The sequence below is a fragment of the Pleurodeles waltl genome, chromosome 8 (genome assembly GCF_031143425.1).
Source record: "Pleurodeles waltl isolate 20211129_DDA chromosome 8, aPleWal1.hap1.20221129, whole genome shotgun sequence".
Classification (NCBI taxonomy): domain Eukaryota; kingdom Metazoa; phylum Chordata; class Amphibia; order Caudata; family Salamandridae; genus Pleurodeles; species Pleurodeles waltl.
Window position 1 is genome coordinate 1,230,555,076 of NC_090447.1, and position 21,432 is coordinate 1,230,576,507.

At 46.3% G+C, this 21,432-nt stretch overlaps 1 protein-coding gene across 1 annotated transcript in view; it reads right to left on the bottom strand.

The window, feature by feature from the left end:
- The window catches only part of ALG5 (ALG5 dolichyl-phosphate beta-glucosyltransferase), a 160,687-nt gene extending 147,509 nt beyond the window's left edge, over positions 1-13,178 (bottom strand). The window contains exon 1 of the mRNA XM_069205519.1: positions 13,004-13,178. Within this exon, the coding sequence (XP_069061620.1) occupies positions 13,004-13,066 (63 nt within the window). The 5' untranslated portion in view covers positions 13,067-13,178. The remainder of the gene's footprint in view (positions 1-13,003) is intronic.
- Positions 13,179-21,432: the final 8,254 nt, after the last annotated feature.

Here is a 21,432-nt window from a genome sequence, read left to right on the forward strand (position 1 = left end):
GCAGGAACTCAAGTTCAACTGGGGTCTAGGGTGGTATCTGATGGTTCAAATTTCCAATTTGTGAACATGACATTTACCATTAATAACCTATCTGCAGTTATGACCTTCTGAAATATGTATGTAGCCCATTGTATTTAAAGGGATAGGTTAAGTTACTCCATCAGTTTGGGCCAGTGGATCCTCAGCATTAATTTACCTATTATAGAACCGTACAATACTGTAAGTACAATGTGGTATTAGGCCTGCAGAGACCTTGACCAAATGTTTAATTCTAGCCACTTGATGTTTGATCCTGGACCAGTAACTTTGCAACAGTGCTATGTAACGTATGGACAGTGCCAGGCAATAATGAGCAACACTGTGTTGATCTGTATCAGCTCTGTATCAAACTCCATGATGCATGATCTTGACTGTGATTTTTACCCACTTGTTTGTTACTTTGGTTAAGCTCTGATGTTGATCAATCACTGTACAATACTGGGCCATGGCCTAGTTGAGTACTGGTGTTCTACAGAGCCTGTCAGAGATATTTGCGCACTCCATTAGTAATTAAACGTAGAGGTCAAGTTAGACTAATATTTAAGTCTCTTGATCATCAGGACAAATTTGATAGAGCAAAATCTATGTAGCCTGACGTGGCGTGGCCATGCAGCTCAAGATGGCAGCAGAGCTCTTGTGAAGATCCTTACGAGGCCCTGAACATCTATGCAAGATCTGCATGCTGCAGTGGGGATAAAAGGGACCCTCCCTCCCCTCCCCCCCCACAGGCCATGAGCAGCTGTGGCCTTTTGAGGAGAAAGCACCCCTGGGTCCCTGGGCCTGACTGTGACCATCAAGGTGGCAACTTGTGCCCCTCCCGCCGTCTGGCACGTAAGGCAGGCTGCAGATGGGGGTGGAGACTCAGAGGGGAGCTGGTGGAAGCCCTGAGGACTGTGGTGGAGCTCTAAGACAGAAGTGGACAGGCTTCTGAGGTGAGTGGTGCCCAGCCTCTGGGGGTAACATCACGCAAGGGGGCCCCTGGAAGAAAAGATCCAAGTGGGCTGTGGACTTCTATACACCGCCATTATCCAGTAACCAGGCCCCACACAACAGGGGAGATAGACCCTAAGAAGGCGCCGGCAAGCGCAAAGGAGCATCCTCTCTCCCCCGGGGTATTATTGGTGGCTGACAAGCCCAAACAGGACACCGCACAAGCTGGGAGAGGACCTGCTTGTTTAGCTCTCTTGTTGTTTTTGGGGGAGGGGACCCCAGCGCACCACCAGTTGGCTACACCCTCCTCGCCTGAATGACCAAACCTGCAACTCTAACCATAGTGAAGGCGGTGGAGCACTGGCATCCTCCCAAGCAAAGATGGACCGTTTTACAAAACAGTACACAGGTGAGGCGCCCCTGCCAAGAGATGACAACCCCACAGAGGTGAAACAATGGGGGGGGGGAGAGGTGGGAAGAACTGGCGTCCTTGGCAACCATACTGCTGGTCATACGAGTACAGAATAAGACCTTGAAGGGGCGCATTGATGGAGTGGCCACCGATGTGTCCCTCTTGTGACACCACCTCAGTAAGGTGTCACATGGTATTACACTAGAGGAAACCAGGGATTCCTCAGTGGAGGATAAGCTAAAATCCCTCAGCCAGGATTTCATGAAGTTGCAAGAAGTGGCACAACAGTTGGAGAAACACTAGAAGGATGCGGAGGGTAGATGCCGGCACAGCAACCTTTGCTTGGTGGGTGTCCTGGAAGGCTTCGAATATGCACGCACAGACCAATTCCTTGAGTAGTAGTTCACATTCTAGGTCCCAGCACACAAACTCTCCTCCTGCATCATAATAAGGCCCACAGGTTTCTTGCCCCTGCCCGCCTCCTGGGGCACTGCCTAGACAGGTTATTTTGTGGCTGCTCAACTACTCCAACAAGGAAGCACATGACCACCAGACAATCCTAATAGACTCTGCCAGGGTCATGGAGTTCCCAGACAACACTCTACAACTACAGCAACAATGGTGCACATTTGTAGAAGTGATGGCCAAACTATGGGTGATGTAAATTAAATACATGCCCCTATTTTCAGACTGACTGAAGGCCATCCACCAAGGGAGGGCTCATATCCTTGATAAGGCATATGAAATTTGGCGCTGGGTGGAAAAGAGACTTACACTTACTGTCTCCAGGAGCGACTGCTCGACATGGGAACCAGTTACAAGAAAGGTGGCCTATTCGCCCAGACCCTGATGCCGCGGATGCCGAGCGGCGTCACTCCCAGACATGGCAGAGGCTGACCGAGATTAATCGCTGTCCAACAATGAGGGCCTGCCTCGTTGGACCCTAGCCGTGACAGCTAGAGGCACAGCCCTGGGCCTTTCCGAACTGTCACAACTGATGTAACCATGGTTCTGTCCACCTTGGGTGGCCAGGTCCCCCTGGCTGATGGTGTGGGTGCTGTGGCTGACTTCGTAGAGTGGATGTGGGGGCCTCCAGAGTAGGCAACAACCCACATGATGGAGCTAGAGACCTGCCAAAGCCCTTGAGGGCTGCACTATATCACCAGCAGTACATTACAGTGTAAAACAGGGTATATAAATGACCAACATGAAGAGCTGAGCCTCTATTGCAGTGGAGAGGCAGGGACCTTAGCCACTTCTTGCTAGCAATTGTGGCCAGGGGGCGCAGACCACTAATATGCTATAGTGGGTTGGGGAAGTGCTGAACCCGAGGATAGGACAGACCCAGGAGATATACCCAATGATGTAGCCATACCGATTAAATGGATTACCTGGATGCATGGCTGCCAGGCATGACATGCTGTGGTGTGAGCTGCAACACATGGAACGTCAATGACCTACTTAACAAGATCAAACATGGGGTGGTGGCACAACACATTAAGAGGCAGGCCTAAGGCTAGCTAGTCCTTCAGGAAATCGACCTGGCGGGCAACAAAGTTCCCCTGCCTTAATAGGGCGCAATACACAACACAGGCTCACTCTGGATACACCAGAGGGTCTTGACTGGTGGCAATCTTTGTGAAAAAGAACTCTCCCTTTCTGAGTAAATAGGGCCTAGCTCATTTCACAGGTGCACTATGTGTGGGTCCGTGGCACCAACAGGAGGACCCATGCACTCCAACACCAGTCCTGGAGGCCATGGAGCCTAACCTTATAGAGGGATAAGCTGACCTGTATAGTCAGGGGCTTTTAAATGAGGTGATGGACAGATCACATACAAGCATGGCCCTGACCCCTGCAAAATCCCAACTGACACAATTCATGCAACCTCTGGGGCTACCAGATGTCTGAACGGTCAGGCACCCCAAGGACAGACAGTGCTCTTTCTTCTCTGGGTATCATAAGACCTTTTCCCTACTGGTTACGTCTTTGTTCCAGCAGGGGATTGCTCTACTCATCTCTAAGCAGAATACCTACAAAGGGGTATTTCAGATCATTCCCCACTGTTAGTGATGTTAGGGGCAAGGAACGGTGCTGGGAAGAGTGAGTTGCGCCTTAGCGGCTGGGAGCTTCAAGATCGGGACTTGATGAACGAACTGCTGACTGCATCCTCCCACTACCTCATGAAAGCAAAGACTAAGGGCCTGATTGTGACCTTGGCGGATGGGATACTCCGTCACAAACGTACAGATATCCCATCTGCCGTTTTACAAGTCCCATAGGATATGATGGAACTTGTAATACATCAGACGGGATATCTGTCACGTTTGTGACAGAGTATCTCATTCACCGATTTCGTAATCAGGCCCTCAGTGTCTTCCCAAATAATCTGTGGGAAGCATATAAACATTCAAAGACAAGGCACAGAGCACAACAGCCAGAAAAAACACCCAAATGGAAAGCTCAGCTGAAACAGCTGGAAACAGCCATACAAACACTGAAAGGCTCTAGGTCAGGGGAATCATAAAACACCTAGTTCACAGAGGCAAGACAGGCTTTATACCCAACCAAGCCATTAGACAAAATCTATGTCGGCTACATTGCTGACTAGACTACATGAGGGACGTTCTGGAGTCAAGAGCTCTCCTGGTCTAAGACATTGAGAAGATGATGGACTCCATAGACAGGGTGCTCCACTTTTAAGTCCTGCAGAGGTTGGGATCTGGCCCAGTTGATGCTGGGTGGAGATACATCGCAAAAACCGGACTGCAGGAGTGAAGGTGAATGGTACTTAGTGACAGGCATTCTCTATGGAGAGGTGAACCAAGCAAAGATGCCCCTTGTCCCCCTTGCTGTTTGCCCTTTGTATGAAACGGCTGGCAATTTGGGTGCGTGTGAAACGTGATATAGTGGGTTTCCTGAAAGTGGTGGGCAAACATGAGACAGTGTCACTGTACGCTGACAACATATAGTCATATCTGTCTGACTTCGCAATGTCACTGTAGAGGATTCCATACATCTTTGCGGAGTTTGAAATTAACGGTTGCCTACAAAATCAACTGAGACAAATCAATACTATACTGCAGGGAAGAGTGAAACTAAGTGATCCCGATCCCACTAATAAAAGTCTCAATGGAAGGGTTCCCCTACTTAGGGATCAAAGTCATACGCAGCAGGCCCCAGTTTCTGCAGGAAATTTAGATGTACTCTACACTGAGTTTCGGTCCGATGTGGATAGGTGGTGATGCTGGTCACTCTCACTCATTGGCAGGGCATCCCTGTTCAAGATTATTATCCTACCAAAGTTCCTGTACATACTCCAGAATGTTCCAATGCCCATGCTAGATGCCTTTTTTGACAAAATGGATGTTACACTGAGCACACTACTCTGGGATGGAGATATCCCATGAATAGCTTTGTGTAAGGTTCAGCTCAATGCATTCAATGGGGGAATATCGCTCCCTGACCGTAGTGTATTCTACTAGGCACCTCAACTGCAGTCTATCAACAACCGGTGTTTCGCCCCTCAGACACGGACTGATGACAAGACAACAACAGGCCCTGATGGAGACCCACCTGCACTGGCACTATATACCTGGCAAACACAAAGACACAAGCTTTTGGGTCTGACCATGGCCTCCTTGATGGCGTGAGACAAGGTAACAAACTACGTGGGGTGGAGGGATACACTGTCATGAGCCACCCCCTTCTGAATAAGGTACTAATTGAAAGAAGTCAGTAAGTTGGCCAGGTATATGAAATGGTAGATCACTGGCATATCCATACTGGGAGATGTGGTGGGCAGAGATGACAGAATATGACCCTGATCCGTCACAGAAGTTTCGCGGTGAGCAGAATTCATAGCCTGGGACACCATAAAAGACAGCAGTCCTGTTCAGGGCAGGCTAGTGAGGAAAGCGGTAGTGGAAAAGGTAATCTCGCACACATATGGCACACTCATTAAAAAAAAACAAAAAAAACAGGCCAGGCCAGGCATCATACAGTCACCGACAGCATGCTTGGAACTAGACATAGGGGGGTAGGGATGATACAGATTGGGAGGCTCCACTGATCCATGTGATCCATGTGAAGTAGCAATTAAAGCGAGCTTGTGGCATATCCAAGTGCAGATATAACACGGGTGTAGTATAACAGAAGTAGACTGTTAAAAATCGTGAGGGCTCCTTCCCCTCAATAGTCTGAGATGCGTGGGCTGATAGAGCACCTCTTTCATACATCATGGGAATACCCCATAACAAACACTACTGGCATGAGTTGCTCATCAAAACTGTCAGAGATCCTGGAAGTATCCATCCCAGCAACCCCACAATTTGTACTGTTGGGTACCCCTGGTGAAGTGGACCCACCGAGAAAACAATTACTTTTCTGCGCACTAGGGTTTTCCCTAAAAGAAGGGACAAAGCAAGACACTGGTGGAAGCCTTTGCCCCCACCAAGAACATTGGGGTAACTGGCATGAGCCACTGTATGGAAGCAGAAAGGGTGGGATACACAGTAAGGGGTTGCCCCAAAAATTGGGAGTACATATGGGGAAGCTGGAGAAAACACTTTGGCCTGGTGTGGGAGACTGGTGTGTCCTCGGGACAGATAGACACTGTTGGCCACATCGCTGACTCCAACCCCGAACATAAGGTCGCTGCTGCTGTTGACCCCAAACCCTCCTCCCCAAGTGCAGACGAACTGCCCTGACACTACTAGAATTAAGATCAGAGTACAGCTGATGCCCATAGACAGCCCTCACTTGAGTGGGCTCACAATGATGTGTTAAATGTCATATTGTTTTACAATTATTGGTGGCATTCTGAATATTGTCCTGTAAAACCACATAATAAAGTTCCTAAAAGATTTGCTTTTAAACTATGCATATTGACAAAGAAATATTTGATCTAGCATCGGATGAAGTTGGACAGGTACTGTGTGATTATGGTCCACTGCTATGCGATACTGTTTCAGGATGATGTGGTCCTGACCCATGGTATGTGGCCTTTGGCCAATAATATGTGGTTCTGGCTCACCCCTGTGTGATATTATAGTAGCACTGCCTGATCTTGAGCCATTAGAGTGATTTAGGCCGCCACTGTGTGATAGTAGACCACAGGTATAATACATTAGGAGAGTGCTGTGGGACCTGGGCCAACTGCTTCAGATCTTGGCCTGGTGTAGTGTTCCTCAAAGAAGACATTGACTATGAAAACATGAGAATGAGCCCATGAAGAACGCACAGAAATCCTAATGATATACAAGCCAAAAGTCATAATGAAGGAAGGAGACTGAAAGCTTAACGTTATGATATTTTTTCTTTCTCCTGCTTATGATTTCCTCCGTCTCATGGCAGCTAGTGAGAAAATAAAATTACCTCGTTTTTGACTTTAAGACTAACTTAGGTGCCCCTATATAATAGAATTTATGCACTCGGATCTGTGCAAAGGCGTGCGCAGCAGGATTCTAAATTAAGAATATCATTAAAGAAAACAAAGATATTCACTGGAAACAAAAACATTAAAAATTGAGTTATGTTTCTGGCTTAACTGCACAGAAGCAAGGAACTTTGCCAGCCATGTTTATGGCCACACAAAGCGTACCTCGTGGCCATCCACCAGGCACAAAAAAGCCTCCTATTTGCCAACAACAAAGAAACACAAAAAGCAGTTAACATGACAATAGCCTGGTGGACTAACGTGAGTTATGTCGCATGGAGTGCTATATATTTGTGTTCTTAATCATAACTGACAAATGTGCTTGAACCAGAAACATAACTCATTCTATGTTTTTTCAGTGACTATATTTTAATGTCTTATAGACAACAGGTCTTCAGCAGATAGGTGTAAATGGAATAAAACGTAATGGTGTCAGGAATAAAGTGTTTTGTGTGTTTTCGAATAGTCCGTTTTACTGTGGCATTGTAGATAGTATGAGTGGATGTTGCAATCCGTGTGCATCAACCTCATGGAAATAGATTATGTACCCTGCGCCGTCAACAAAAAAATATACCATGCATTATTATGCTGCCTGCCAAAAAGAGCCTTTTACAATAGGTATACATTCCGTGCAAGAAATGTATTTTAAGAAATGGGCACCAATTGTTCATTCCAGTGACGTTTTGCATATTTCATACTTTATTATGCCTTTGAAATCAGAAAAAAACAAGCATTGAGTGGCACATCAAATATAACTGGCAATTTATAATGTAGGTCTTGTGTAATGAATGCATGCACACAAGGCACACGACCATACATAGGCAACTCAAACTGCAGAAATGAGACCCGACACTACCCACTGACGGTGCTTAACACTTCCTAATGAGACTCTCCCAATCACAGTAAACATACCGGTATATAAATGCTTGTTCATCCTGGACAATATCCACCAGGAAAATAACATCATGAAACAGCACACCCAGACACTGTGCTAATCGAAGACAGAAACAAAGCTGTACCAACCAAGAAACTGTCAATAAACGCTATCCACAGCCTTAAAAGGACCCCAACACTGCTCTCTCATACAGCCACCTCATACTGCATAAACAAACATGGTATACAATAATAGTACCAATAACACTGCACCATTGGGACACTTCTCGCAACTGATGCTGCAGCCATGTATGGTCCACTCTGTCACAAAGTTACTGAACATAATGACACTGCCCATACAGATTTTGCTTTTTATAGTGTAAAGCGTCAATAAGGTATATAAGGGTTACTACCCTTGTTTGGAAAGTGATAATATGTGCATGCAATGTGAAGCAAAATAGACGTAGGGGCTATTTACAATGTAAAGAAAGGCCTAGGGACTAATGAAAGTTTATCGTAATGTGGGGGAAGGGGTTTAAATGAACTTGGATGTCTATCTGCCTCCGATTTCAATTTGTGAATCTTTTGTGTAAATAGTGAAATAATACTGTGGAAGCATTGACAGGCCTTGAGAACACGGCTTTTTTCATAAATCAAGAGTAAATCTACAAATCGTAAATGTCCTTCTCTGATCTTCATAGAATTAATCTTATTTTGTGATTTCCAAAACACCGGTGGAGTATGATGGGAAATAGACGAATACTCAGATACGTGTTGTTCGTATATTTCTACTAACTCCATTAGTGCAGACAGTCTGCCAACAATTAAAGTCTGCTGGTTAAAGTTAGGAGCATTTGCATTATCACACCGTCTAGAGCTCTTTTACAACTGAAAACTGTTTCCACTGTTTAGACATCCCTTTCCATACACCCTCAGATAAAATTGGTGTGTTTATAATATGATCACACCTTAAAAGCACGTGAACACTAATCTTTTGGCAGTAGTCTACAGGTGCATATGTGGGATAAGAGGGCTGATTGTGTATACCCACAAAGTTCCAACATTGATGATGTTCTCTATGCCCACGAGCCTGTTAACACCTATTTACCCACCCATTTTTTAACATTTAGCAGAGCTGAAAATCCACTAATGTTACACTTTTTCCATTGTCATAAACAGAATTTAAAAGGGCTGTTGTGACAGGAATTTCACTTGTTTGGGGGAATAGTTGTATTCTACTGCCCTGGGTGCCCGAATGAATGCATCTAGTACCCTCTTTTTTGATTCTGACACTGGGCTTACACTAATTTAGTTTGTGTGCAGAAGCCAGGGCCTGTTCCTTGGCAAGGGTGAGGTCCTGGACATGTCCTGTGATCTGGAGGTGTGTTCCAAGAGTGCCCTCAGCTTAATAATAGTGGACTCCCTAAGATGAGTTGAACACATAAAGTGGTGGAGGTAGCATACTGTTTTTGTGAGTCTATAGTTGTGACCAGTCCTTTTCATCTGTGTGACTGAAGTAGAGGACTGCTGGCTCACTCGTGTAAAGTTACGCTTTCATGTGCTAACTCAAAACCTTGGGCTAACATCCTAACAGAATGCTGGATATATATATATATATATATATATATATATATATATATATATATATATATATATAGTCCTTGTGTGTGTGAATGAAACAGAGAAATTAAGGCATGTGAGTCCTATTTTATAAGCCTGAAGCCTGAGAGAGGAGACCTAGACAGTGACGTGGGGAAAGACGAGACTAGTTTCCTTTAGATAGTCAATTGGGGCCTCCTTCTGGGAGGAGATGCTGATTAGCCTTCCTATATCACTGCCATTCGATATATGGTGGGGGTAAAGGCTGGGATTGTTGTCTCTGTCATTAAGACTAAAGGAACCTAAAGTGAGGCCAGCCTTTGTCTCTTCTCTGATCACTGTTCAGCGTGACAGTTGATAGTGAGGTGCAGAACGTTGACACCTCTTTGTGCCTCTCTTGTGGGTGCTCCAGGCTGGAGACTACCTGACACAATGGCTATGTCTGGAGAGGACACTAGAATTAACTAAATAAACCAGTTCTGAAGGTGCAGAAAATCTACATTTCCTGTCTGCTTTGTCTATCTAAAATGGGCACCATTGACCCATTTGTTGTTCCAGTTCAAATTTCTCTGTGAGCAAGGAAAGGGATGCTCTGCAGGGTACTCAGAGGACTCATGAGCAACCAAAACTGGTTTTGGCATGACACTCAGCTTCCCGTAGGTGAGGGGATAACATTTGGAGTGTTGCTTTCTGAAGATCTGTACCCCTGAGCCAAACCACCAGGAAGCAAAGCTGCCACTTGAGAGAGGGAAGAAGTCAACCAACCCTGCAGAAGGTGTGAATTTCCAGGGAGTGCCAGAAGCAGCCAGATCCTAGTGCTGTGGATCTATCAAGCCAAAACAACCGCAGACAGCGATCTATGAGCCTTGGAAATGTGGATGCAGTTTCTTCATGAATGCAGTTCTGAGTAGAAATCTCGGATTGACAGCTGACCTCTCCGTCATGCCAAGATGGAGCGTAGCTGTTGAAGCCCCTTACACCCATGGTGAATGTCACCATCAAAGACCAGAGATGTACCCATGTTGGACAGTTGTGCCCACAGCGGACATCACCACCAGAATCGAGAACTGTGCCCACGATGGTTGTTGCCATAAGCACCAAACGTATGTCTGTGGTGAACGTAAAAAGTATGCCTGTGGTGGACACCACCGCCATATCTGAGCATCTCGCCCCAGAGCAGCCATTTGCTGCTGTGGTCAAAATGCCTGCATGGCAGCCCACCTACAGTATGTTATCGAGTACACAGATGCAGTTGAATCCCAGTAGCCCATGCTTTCCCCTTCTACCCCCGGAAAGAGTCTTGCAGGAGCCATGTGGTGAATGATGTTACAAATAACAACAAAACCCCAACTAACAGCATTAATCATACAAACATTCTAGTGTCTTTTACTGATGATTGTTAGAAACACAGGACTGGGCAAAGAATTGTTTCTTCTCAACACTGAATGACCCCTTTAAGATTGAAAATGTTTACAAATACCATGTTTATGAAACAGAACTTCAAAATTCACACTGCTAGTACCATAGGTCAGAACAATGGTAGGAGAAAAGTGGTGTGAATCGCGGCCTATGCTGGTTCTATGGTACTACAGCAGGTGTTTGATTACGAGATCGAATAGGGCATGTAGTCTTGAGCTGCCTTCATTATCATTTTACATGAGTGTCCATATACCTATATAAAATGTTTTTACGTTGTGAGAACCAAGGCAGACTGGAGACTAAATAGAGTCTATAGGATTGCAGCTGGCAGGGGAATGGACTAACGGAATTGGATCTGTGATCTGCTTTGCATTGATTTATGTACCTCGTTACATAGAAATATTGTCATGATGAGAGAGCACACGCAGCCCTAGAAGCCATGTTGAGTTAGTGTTGCAGTAGGCCTGGAACTAGTCACATTCATTTAACCATGATGTCTCTATATGACTTCCATAGCTACGCCTTCATTTATTCATAATGCAGCTGTAATATAACTGCTTAAATCCATCAGGAAGCTAAGCAGAATCAGTGGTCTTGCCTCAGGCACAAGCAAAGACAGGCTAAGTTGCCACATAAAATCTGTCAACATTGTAAATACTAAACAAAACTTAATAGTCAAAACTCAACTTTTACACTGTAAAAAGCGAAAAACGTTAGCTTTGTCGATTCTGGTTTGGGGAAGGGCTTTTGCACCTGTCGCAAAACGTCTTCCAATGAAAGACTTTTTTAAATCCAGGTGCACTGCAAGAATTAGAAGACCACCATTCATTCAAAAAGGTTAATAATATTGGTTGTACGTCAATACAGTGCTGGCACGTTGAGTTCCCAAAGAACATTTCAAGGAGCTGTCTGCTGCATTTGACTACCATCTGTTCGCATAGCCCCACCCCCAATACTGTGCAAGTTCCTGGAGTACAGGATCTATTACGTGTGAAGTTGCAGTGAGTGGCAGCGCTAGTGCAGTGCAGTTCCAATGCATCAGGGGCAGTGTAAAGAGCACTGGGACAATTTTTGCAATTGCAATGAGTAATGCTATATACTAGGGGTGAGCTGGTGATGTCACAAAGCAAGGGATTAGCCCGAGGTTACGTAAGACCCCATTAGACAGAGCTAGGTTTTACTTCTGCAATGGTTAAAGGTGTAAAACATTGTACAGGTAATTTGAAAGCTATAGTGCTGTACACAGACTTCATCCAAAATGAGTTAGTGTACACGTCCAGTGTGAATGCAAGGTAGCGTGTCAGACTTGGAGTGTGTGTGGGCACTATGCAGTGTGCCCAGTACATAGGACTAGGGTGTCGTAAAACTATTGCTTAAGGTGGCAGACTGTAAAAAGGGGGAGTAGGTGCAAAAAAGTGTCTGGGCATTATTGTGACCAAATGAGAATTAATTTTTACAGGTACCAACATCTCTAACTAGCACAATGATGGCATGGCCAGAAACGAGATCACATTAGCTTTAGTAGGACAATGGTATTACTCCAAATTATTACATGAAATTCCGTCCATGGTTGAATAATGTATTACAAAGGACGTGGATATATTACCTTTATTCACGGTGGCCAATTCTAACTTTACACACTCTCGGTCTGAAACTTCAGCAGCAGGTTCCAAATATAATATCAAAACAGTGCGATCTTGAGAGGGTTGTTAGTTGTTTTCTGTCAGATCAGAAAACTGGAATTTTACTGTTAACGAGTTGATTCACAGCCTTTCCAAAAGCAGTAGGAACACTAAATAATGTGTATTTGGAAACTGCACCTTCACCCGTGGGTGTCTTTGCGTGGAATAAGAGGGTGCACTGTTGGTAAGAAAGCAGAAGGCTATTGCCTAAATTAATAAAAAGGTTAGTAAGGTGGCAGTGATATGCAATAAGGTACCTTGCAAGATTGTTTAAGATTAATGAGAACTACCTAACAGAGGCAAGGCGGCACTACGTGTACCACTGCAGATCTGCACTCAAGCGCCGTGTTGGTGTCGTTTTGTTTATTGTGATCGCGCAGATTTGCAAACTGAGGACAAGGAAGTGCATTGAAAGCAGTGCAATTAAGACCTGGTTATAATGCATGTGCGGAGTTTCACTGAATGGGAGTACAGCGAACAAGCTAGCGTGCATAATGTGCAGGAAGGTCTGAAGTGAATGACAATCTGTGCTTACCGGGATGAGCAGAATAATGACAAATTAGCGTGCATAATGTGCAGTAAAGTCCGAAGTGAATGACAATCTGTGCTTACCAGAATGAACAGAATAATAAAAACCAGTGCCGCCAGGACCAGCAGAGCGCCGCACAGTTCCATGGCGTGGATCTGTGATTGAACTAACCCATGGAGGAACAGCTGAGCCCGGAAGCATGAACTCAAGCAGGAACCTATAGCTCACATCCACCGATGCGGAAGTGTAGCAGCCACCAGTATGGCTTGGCTCCGCCTCCAGTAGTGCTGTCACTTGCTCCATCCTACTCCCGTAGCCAACGAGGCTTCCCCACGAAATGCGTCCTGACGTTACGCCGTAAAGTCGCAGTGACGCGTCAGGTTATTTCGCAGTGTTCGAATGTATACAGACGGAAGACTACTTTGTTGTTGAACGTTGCAATACTACCGGCTTGTTTGCGAATAACTGGATATGGGATTGTATGTTTTCTTATGCCGCAAGAGTTAACACGTTTCTTTGCGAATGATTACTGCACACGCATGATAGGAGCATTACTTATAGTTTCTCATACATTACAATAGAACTGATTCAAGCGGGAGACTCACGATTTTTGAAGGCTAAAATGGCTTTATTGAGTCTGCCTTCCGCATAAAATTGCCTCTTTCCATAGAAGTCCTTGAATGAAATACATTCTTACATTTTTTTTTTAACTCTTCCCCCTTTCCTCTCCTGAAAGGGTGGCGTGCATGAATCGTTGTCATTCTATTTTTTCTGGACTGGACAGTATTTTATAGCTGTCACGGATCTGAGGTCCCGAGGTGCCTGAACACCTACCTGTTCCAGGCCAGGTAGACTTGTATTTTTTTATGGGATAATCAACCAGAGAACCGAAATGCAGGTCTAGGACTCGGACGAGAACTCGTGTGCATAATACCAGAATGACAAATAAGAGTGTTGTATGTTATCATTCGTGTGTCATGCCACTCGTCATGTTACTATTTGAATTATGTTGTTATTCTTGTGTTTAGCTTATGTAATGTGATCCACACGTTTCAGCATGCTCATGTTTTACTCGTGCACCGCACGCACTATGTTATTGTTTAAGTGTACATAGTTCTTCTGGGTCTGTATGTGCTTCGGTTTAGTCGGTTTTCCCTGGCTGCCCGAGATGCAAGGAATGTTGGTTGTGGGCTCTTGTTATTTGCAAATCTCAACAAATAAATAGTCTTAAAATATACAATAAGACTACGACTCTGATGTTCCAGGCTTGTTTCCTTTACACAACAAATTGGCGTTGAGTGATTTTCATAGTTTTTGGTTATTTTACCTGTAGCCGATATGGAGCCTGCAACTAATAGTACTGCTGGGCTGTGCTTGCTGGTAACAGATATTACCCCCCGTCCCTCCCTCGCCTTCCTTTTAAACCAATGAGGCCTCCCGCCTACCCCTAGACCCTCCCTTCCCCTTTTAAAGCCCCCCCCCCTTACCCCCTCCTGTTCTTTTGTCTAGCCCACGCTAGACGTTTTTCCTTTTCCTTACCTGCACGGCGGGGCCTGGGGGTCATCGTTGGAGGCACTCCTCGGGACGCGGAGCTCCGCGAGGAGTGCTACGGCGCGGCTTTGCCGAGCAGTCGAGCTGCTCAGGAGGCGTGTACTGGGAGGCGGCTGACGGGGTCAGCCGGCCCTCTGTGGCTGGGGCGTCGGCTTCCGGTTTTCCGCGCCGTGGGGAGATGCCGGAGTGCTGCTTTTGGTTTCTGGAAGGTAGGACGGGCGTTCTGCCCGCAGTTTTATGGACATTGCATTTAGTTTTGACCTTTTTAGGGATTGGTGGATACCTGTTGTGGGAGAGTGCTTTTAAGTGGAGGGCAGTGTGTTTTGGATTATTATCATGCCTAAGGTTCCGGCTAAGAGACGTAGGATTGTCTCTTCTTCCTCCTCCTCCGAGGAGGGTGCTGCTGGCGTTTCCACCCCTGGGGGCTCCCAGTTACAGGAGGGTAGGGATACACCCCTCATGTCCAGGGAGGAGGTGCAGGAGATGATCGAGGTGGCTGTTGCCAGGGCTCTTCAAGCGGGGATGGCCAGGCCTGGTCAATCTAAAATTACCCATACTTCGGCATCTGCAAGGAAGTCCTCCTCAGATAGTGAGGGTGGAGAGGCCCCATCTACGTCCTCTGGGGGTAAATATGTCTCCAGAGAAGAAATGTGGGAGGTGATGGCACATGTTCGGGACAATTTGGGTTTTCCAGTGTTTCAACCTTCAAACTCGGAATCTGATTTATTTCCACAATATCAGACGCCTTCTAAATTTGCCGTGCCTTTTCAGGGACCTGTGAAGGATATGGTGTTTTGCGAATGGAAGGATGTGGATAAGGCTCAAGTTCCACGATTCTTGCAGAAACTGTATTTACTTGAGGGTGAGGAGGTATTGCCTCCTTCGGTCCGCCTGGATTCAATTTTAGCTACCCTGATTGGCAAAACGGCAGTCAATCCTGAGGATTGTGTGCCTACAGATGCCACCGACAGTAAAGTGGATTCGGGTCTTAAAAGAGCTTTTGCAGCTGAGAATCTGGCGGTAAGGGCAGGTATATATTCTGCTTATGCGGCCCAGTCGTTGGTGCAGGACTTTGATAAGCTGGCAGTGGCTGTTCAAGAAGGGGCGGAATGTTCGGAGCTCCTGGCTGGTATGGAGCAGCAGGCCAGATTGTTGGCAGATGTGTCTTCTGATGTGGTCCGTACTTCGGCTCTGGCCTCTGGTGCTTTGATTGGGGCTCGTAGGTCCCTCTGGTTACGTTCCTGGAAATCCGACCCTGGGGAAAAGGTGGCCTTGCTGAGACTGCCTTTTGAGGGTCATAGCTTGTTTGGGGATCAATTGCCATCCATGCTTTCCAAAGCATTTAAGGAGTGGAAGCATGCCTTGCCTTATAAAAGGGTATCTACTTCGGGTAAAGGGTGGAAGAAACATTCCCGCTCTTCTCCTAAAATGGATGCCAAATCTTTTTCATTTAGGAAACAGCGTTTTCAGCCGCGTTTTTCTCCTAAGAAGTCTGCTCCTTCGAACCGGGGTGGGTTCAAAAAGGGGTCCTGACAATCACTGTGGGCCTGGCATAGGGCCGGTTGGGGGAAGGCTGAGACACTTTATTTCAAATTGGGAGGAGAGTGTCAACGATCGTTGGGTGCTAGACGTTGTGGCCAATGGTTATGTCATCGATTTTGTGGTGGTGCCTCCAGATTCAGGGGTACGTCCCACCCTTCTGCCTTCACGAGGGTCACGGAGAAGGGCATTATTGGACGGAGTCCGGGACTTGCTGGTCAAGGGGGCCATTTCCCGCATTCCGCTGGACGAAAGGGGTCAGGGCACTTATTCGGTCTTGTTTCTTGTTCAGAAAGTTTCAGGGGGATTTCGACCGGTGCTCAATCTGAAGGAGGTGAATGCTTGGATCAGGACGGTACATTTCCGCATGCTGTCATATCTTTCCATTGGTCAGGCAAGGGGACTTTCTGGTGTCGCTGGATCTGCAGGATGCTTACCTGCACGTGCCTGTGGCAAGGTCTTCACAGAGGTTCCTGAAGTTTGCTGTGGATCAGGAACACTATCAGTTTTGCGTTCTACCTTTCGGTCTCAAGTCTTCTTTTCGAATTTTTACGAAGGTGCTGGCCCCCCTGGTGGCTTTGCTACATTCAGAAGGGGTGTTTATTCATCCATATCTGGACGAATTCTTGATTCATGCCCCCTCGCGGGTCCTGTTACAGAGGCAGGTGGCCCAAGTTCTGGTGGTCCTGCAAAATCACGGGTTTTTAATCAACTGGGAAAAATCCGATTAAGTTCCGTCCCAGGATCTGTTTTTTTTAGGGGCTCGATTTCGGACTCTTCTGGGCTTGGTGACAGTGTCAGAAAGGAGGTTAGGGGTACTCCAGTCCTTGGTGAGGAAGGTAGTGTTGCAGACTGCCCCGAGCTCTTCTATGGTTACGCCTGCAGGGTCATTTGGCGTCGGTAATATTTCTGATCCCTTGGGCGCGGTTCCATGTCCTATGCTTGATGACATGGTTCTTGAGAAGGTGGGCGCCAGGGTCTGGTTCTCTGAGGGACAGGGTGCAGGGGTCCGGATTGATTCGCAGGGAGTTGAAATGGTGGTTGGATGCAGATCATCTTCGGGTAGGGGTTTCTTTGTCACCTCTGAGACCCGTGGTGGTGACTACGGATGCCAGCCTTTCCGGCTGGGGTGCGTGGATGGGGTTGGCTCAGATTCAGGGGTTCTGGTCCCCTCTGGAGGCGAGTCGATCGTCGAATTGGCGCGAGTTGAGAGCTGTCTTATTGGCTCTGGTCCATTTCCAGGTGTCCCTGAGGGGTGCAGCGGTTCTTGTTCGGACGGACAACTTAGTGGCCAAGGCTTATGTCAACCGGCAGGGGGGGACCAGGTCAAGGGCTCTGTTCGGTCTAGCCAGGAAGATTTTTGTGTGGGCTCAGGAGTGGGTTCCTTCTCTCAGAGCTACGTACATTCGGGAGGTGGTCAGTGTTCGGGCGGATCTGCTGAGCAGGGTGATTCTTTCCTCTCAACTTTTCTCCCTCCGGAAGTCTCTGTTTCTGCATCTGGTTCGGCTTTGGGGGCTTCCAGTGCTGGATGTGTTTGCATCTGCAGAAAACGCAAAGTTGGATCGCTTCTGCTCCCGGTTTCGGTGTCCCCAAGCCTGGGAGGTGGACGGGATGTCATGTCCTTGGCCGAGGGGCCTTTTGTATGCGTTCCCACCGTTTCAGCTACTCAGGTCCTTTTTGTTGCGGGTGAGGGATCTGGGGTCCAGGGTTATCCTGATTGCGCCACTTTGGCCACGGGCGAATTGGTTCCCGTTGTTGCGGCTGACGGCAGCCGGGAGGATGTGGCCTCTGCCTCTTTGTCCGTCTTCCCTGGAGTTTCCCTGCCTTCCATTGTGGTCGTTGAGAAGGTTACACTTGACGGCCTGGAAGTTGAACGACGGGGCTTGACGGGTCTGGAGGTACCTGTGGCTTTGAGTTCTACCTTATTGGCTTCCAGGCGGCGTTCCACTTTACTTTCCTATGGTAGACAGTGGAAGGTTTTTTCTTCTTGGTGCTTGAGTCATGAATTGGATCCTACCTGCGCGTCTATCTTTGAGGTGATGCAGTTTCTGCAGGACGGTGCGCAGTTGGGGTTGTCGGTGGCATCTCTGCGGGTACAGTGGGCGGCTATTCAGGCCTTTAGAGGTCCGTGGCGTAATCTTCCGGATGAAGGGCGCTTGATGCCTAGAATTTTTCAAGGGCTTATTAATTTGTTTCCTCGACCTGTACGTTCTTTTCCTTCATGCGATCTTTCTTTGGTTTTGGATGTTTTGACGGATGCCTCTTTTGAACCATTGGGGGACTGTGATTTGCGCCATCTGTCCTTGAAGACGTTCTTTTTGGTAGCCATTACTTCGGCTCGTCGTTTAGGGGAATTGGGGGCCTTGGCCTGTTCTTTTCCTTTTTGTAAGGTTTTTCAGGATCGGGTGGTTCTGGTTCCGGTCCCTTCCTTTATTCCGAAAGTCAATTCTTCGTTCCATGCTCGCCAGGAGGTCATCCTTCCTTCATTTTGTCCGAATCCCTCATCAGGGGAAGAGGTCCGTTTGCATTCGTTGGATGTACGCAGGGCTTTGTTGGAGTACCTGCGGGTGGCGGCTCCTTTTCGTAAGGGTGATTCGCTTTTTGTTAATTTCGGTCCGGCACGTAAAGGTGAGAAGCCTTCCACGGCTTCCTTGAGTCGGTGGGTGAGATCATTGATTCTGTTGGCCTATTCCTTGAAAGTGGTGGTTCCTCCTCAAGGGATTCAGGGTCGATCTACCAGGGGTATGGCGGCTACGGTGGCAGAGCTTCAGGGGACTTCCGTGGTGGAAATTTACAGGGCCGCCACTTGGGCTTCTCCTTCGACGTTTGTTCGACATTATAGGCTGTCGGACTTGGGTAGTTTGGAGTCGGTATTAGGTCACCGAGTCTTATCTTCTATGAGGTAATAGAGGTAGGGTTTTCGGTGGCCTTGGTGCAGGATGTTAATAAAATTCTTGCAACTCAGTGTCCGTCTCCTGTGTTTTTCTTGCTATGTCTCATTGGTTTAAAAGGAAGGCGAGGGAGGGACGGGAGGTAATGCTTCCATTTTCTTGCGATAATGGCATTACTCCTAGTCCTACTCCCTCGCCTTCCTTTCCGTTCCCTCCCACCCTCCCGGTACGGACTGTCCGAGTTGCTGCTTGGGCTTGGTTTTTGTACAGGAGGGGGTAAGGGTGGGGGGGGGGTTTAAAAGGGGAAGGGAGGGTCTAGGGGGGAGGCGGGAGGCCTCATTGGTTTAAAAGGAAGGCGAGGGAGTAGGACTAGGAGTAATGCCATTATCGCAAGAAAATGGAAGCATTTGTGGAGGAGTAAAAAAAATTCTAGCTTACGCGTCAAGAATTTTTCAATTCTATTAAGGATACGGAGGCGAGGATTATGCTATCTCTTTTTTTTACTGTAAAAAAATAGCAGCCAATCAGTTAACAGTAAAATAACTACACATCCCATGATGCTATAACACAGTATCACATGCCCCAATCACCAACCATGAACTCTGTCCATAAATAGCATGACCTCAAATGACACTTCCTCTTTCTTTGTCAAAGTCAGATAATCCTTAAACTTCCAAAACAAAACTTCTTACGTAGGTGTTGATCCTTCGATTTCCAAACCAGATCCGGAACATCAAAAGAGCTCAACAGGAGCCAGAAATTGCGAAAACTTCCAAAGAACTGAATCATATATGAATGACTTCTTCTACACACTACAGGATAGAACGTCAGGTAGTCTTCTGATCAGACTCTAAAACATAAAATAATAGGAGGTAATATCCCATAAGGCTAACTTAGCAAGTAATGCTTTCCATTATCTAATATATTAATGAGGGAGGGTAAAATAAACAATACAGTATCAAAGTGATATACATATTTTTGAGTATATGACATAACAATGTATTTAAGGGAGGGATAATCCTTGCCTCCGTGTCCTTAATAGGATTGAAAATTCTTCACGCGTAAGTTAGAACATTTTTTATTCAATTTCAGGACCAGAGGTTCCGATTATGCCCGTTCAAAGCTGTCCAATCACAACAGAAGCAGCATGTACTACAGGTTTATGATCAAATTTACGAAATGTAGATTCAGATGACCAGTCTGCTGCCTTCATAATGTCCTCCAACCAAGAACCCAAGGCATATGTCTTGGAGGCCATAGCTCCTCTAACAGTATGAGCTCCAAACTGACTGGTATCTATACCTGCTTCACCTATTAACCAGCTCATCCATCTTGAGAGAGTGGCTGAGGAGACTGGCTTAAAAGGTTTCTGTGAATAAATCAGTAACTGTCCATTAGCAACCTGCCTAAATCCATCAGTAACCACCTCATAATCCTTTAAACATTGTACTACACAGAGTTTTGAATTATCCGGATACATTGGATCAGTTACTGACCTGCAATTAGTTTTTGTTCTTCTGGTAATATTAAAAGTAACACCTTCAGGAGAGTACACTCTACCAGACAAATCCAAAGCCTTGACATCTGAAACTCTCTTACATGAAATCAGACATAATAACATAGTTAATTTAGCTGAAATCTGTTTACAAGATAAATATTTATTCGCAGGCCAAGCATCTAAACATTTTAAGATAATGTTCACATCCCACAATACAGAATATCTGGTTTGAGGGGGTTTGGCTAAACGAATGCCCCTCAATAATTTACATACCAGAGGATGTTCACCTACAGGTTTACCATCAATATGAACATGACCAGCGGAAATGGCTGATCTAAAATTATTAATAGTTTTATAAGCTAAACCTGAAGAAGCCAATTCTGCTAGAAAGTTTACAATCAGTTCAATGTTCGACTCCATGGGATTAATACCCCTTCCATCGCACCAACCATTCCATCTGCGCCATGCTGAGGAATATCTTTTGTGAGTGCTAGAGGCCCAAGCTTGCTTGATAAAGTTCGCAGCTTGTTGCGAAAGACCTGGGGAATTCCATCTCGACCTGAAACCATCCATGCCATCAATGTTAATTTCCCTGATAGTATCAGTGGATGTTGAAGGCCTTCCGGACTCAAGAGAAGATTCTGACGAGGAGGAATGAGCAGCGGGCGAGCACAGGCCAACTGTAGAACAATTGGGAACCAAGGTTGAGATCTCCAAAATGGCGTCACCAGTATAATGTCTGCTTTCTGTCTCCGAACTTGAGACAGGACCCTGGGTATCAACAGAAAGGGAGGAAAGGCATAACACAGAAAGTGGGACCAATCCTGAAGAAAGGCATCTGTCACTAGAGCCAGAGGGTCCGGGCGCCAGTTGAAGAATTTTGATATCTGAGCATTGAGACGAGATGCAAAGAGATCAACTTCTCAAGGACCACATTCCTTGATTACCTGAAAGAAAATCAAAGGATCCAGTTTCCAATCGCTGGAATCAGTCAGAAATCTGGAATTCCAGTCCGCAATTGTGTTCTGGACCC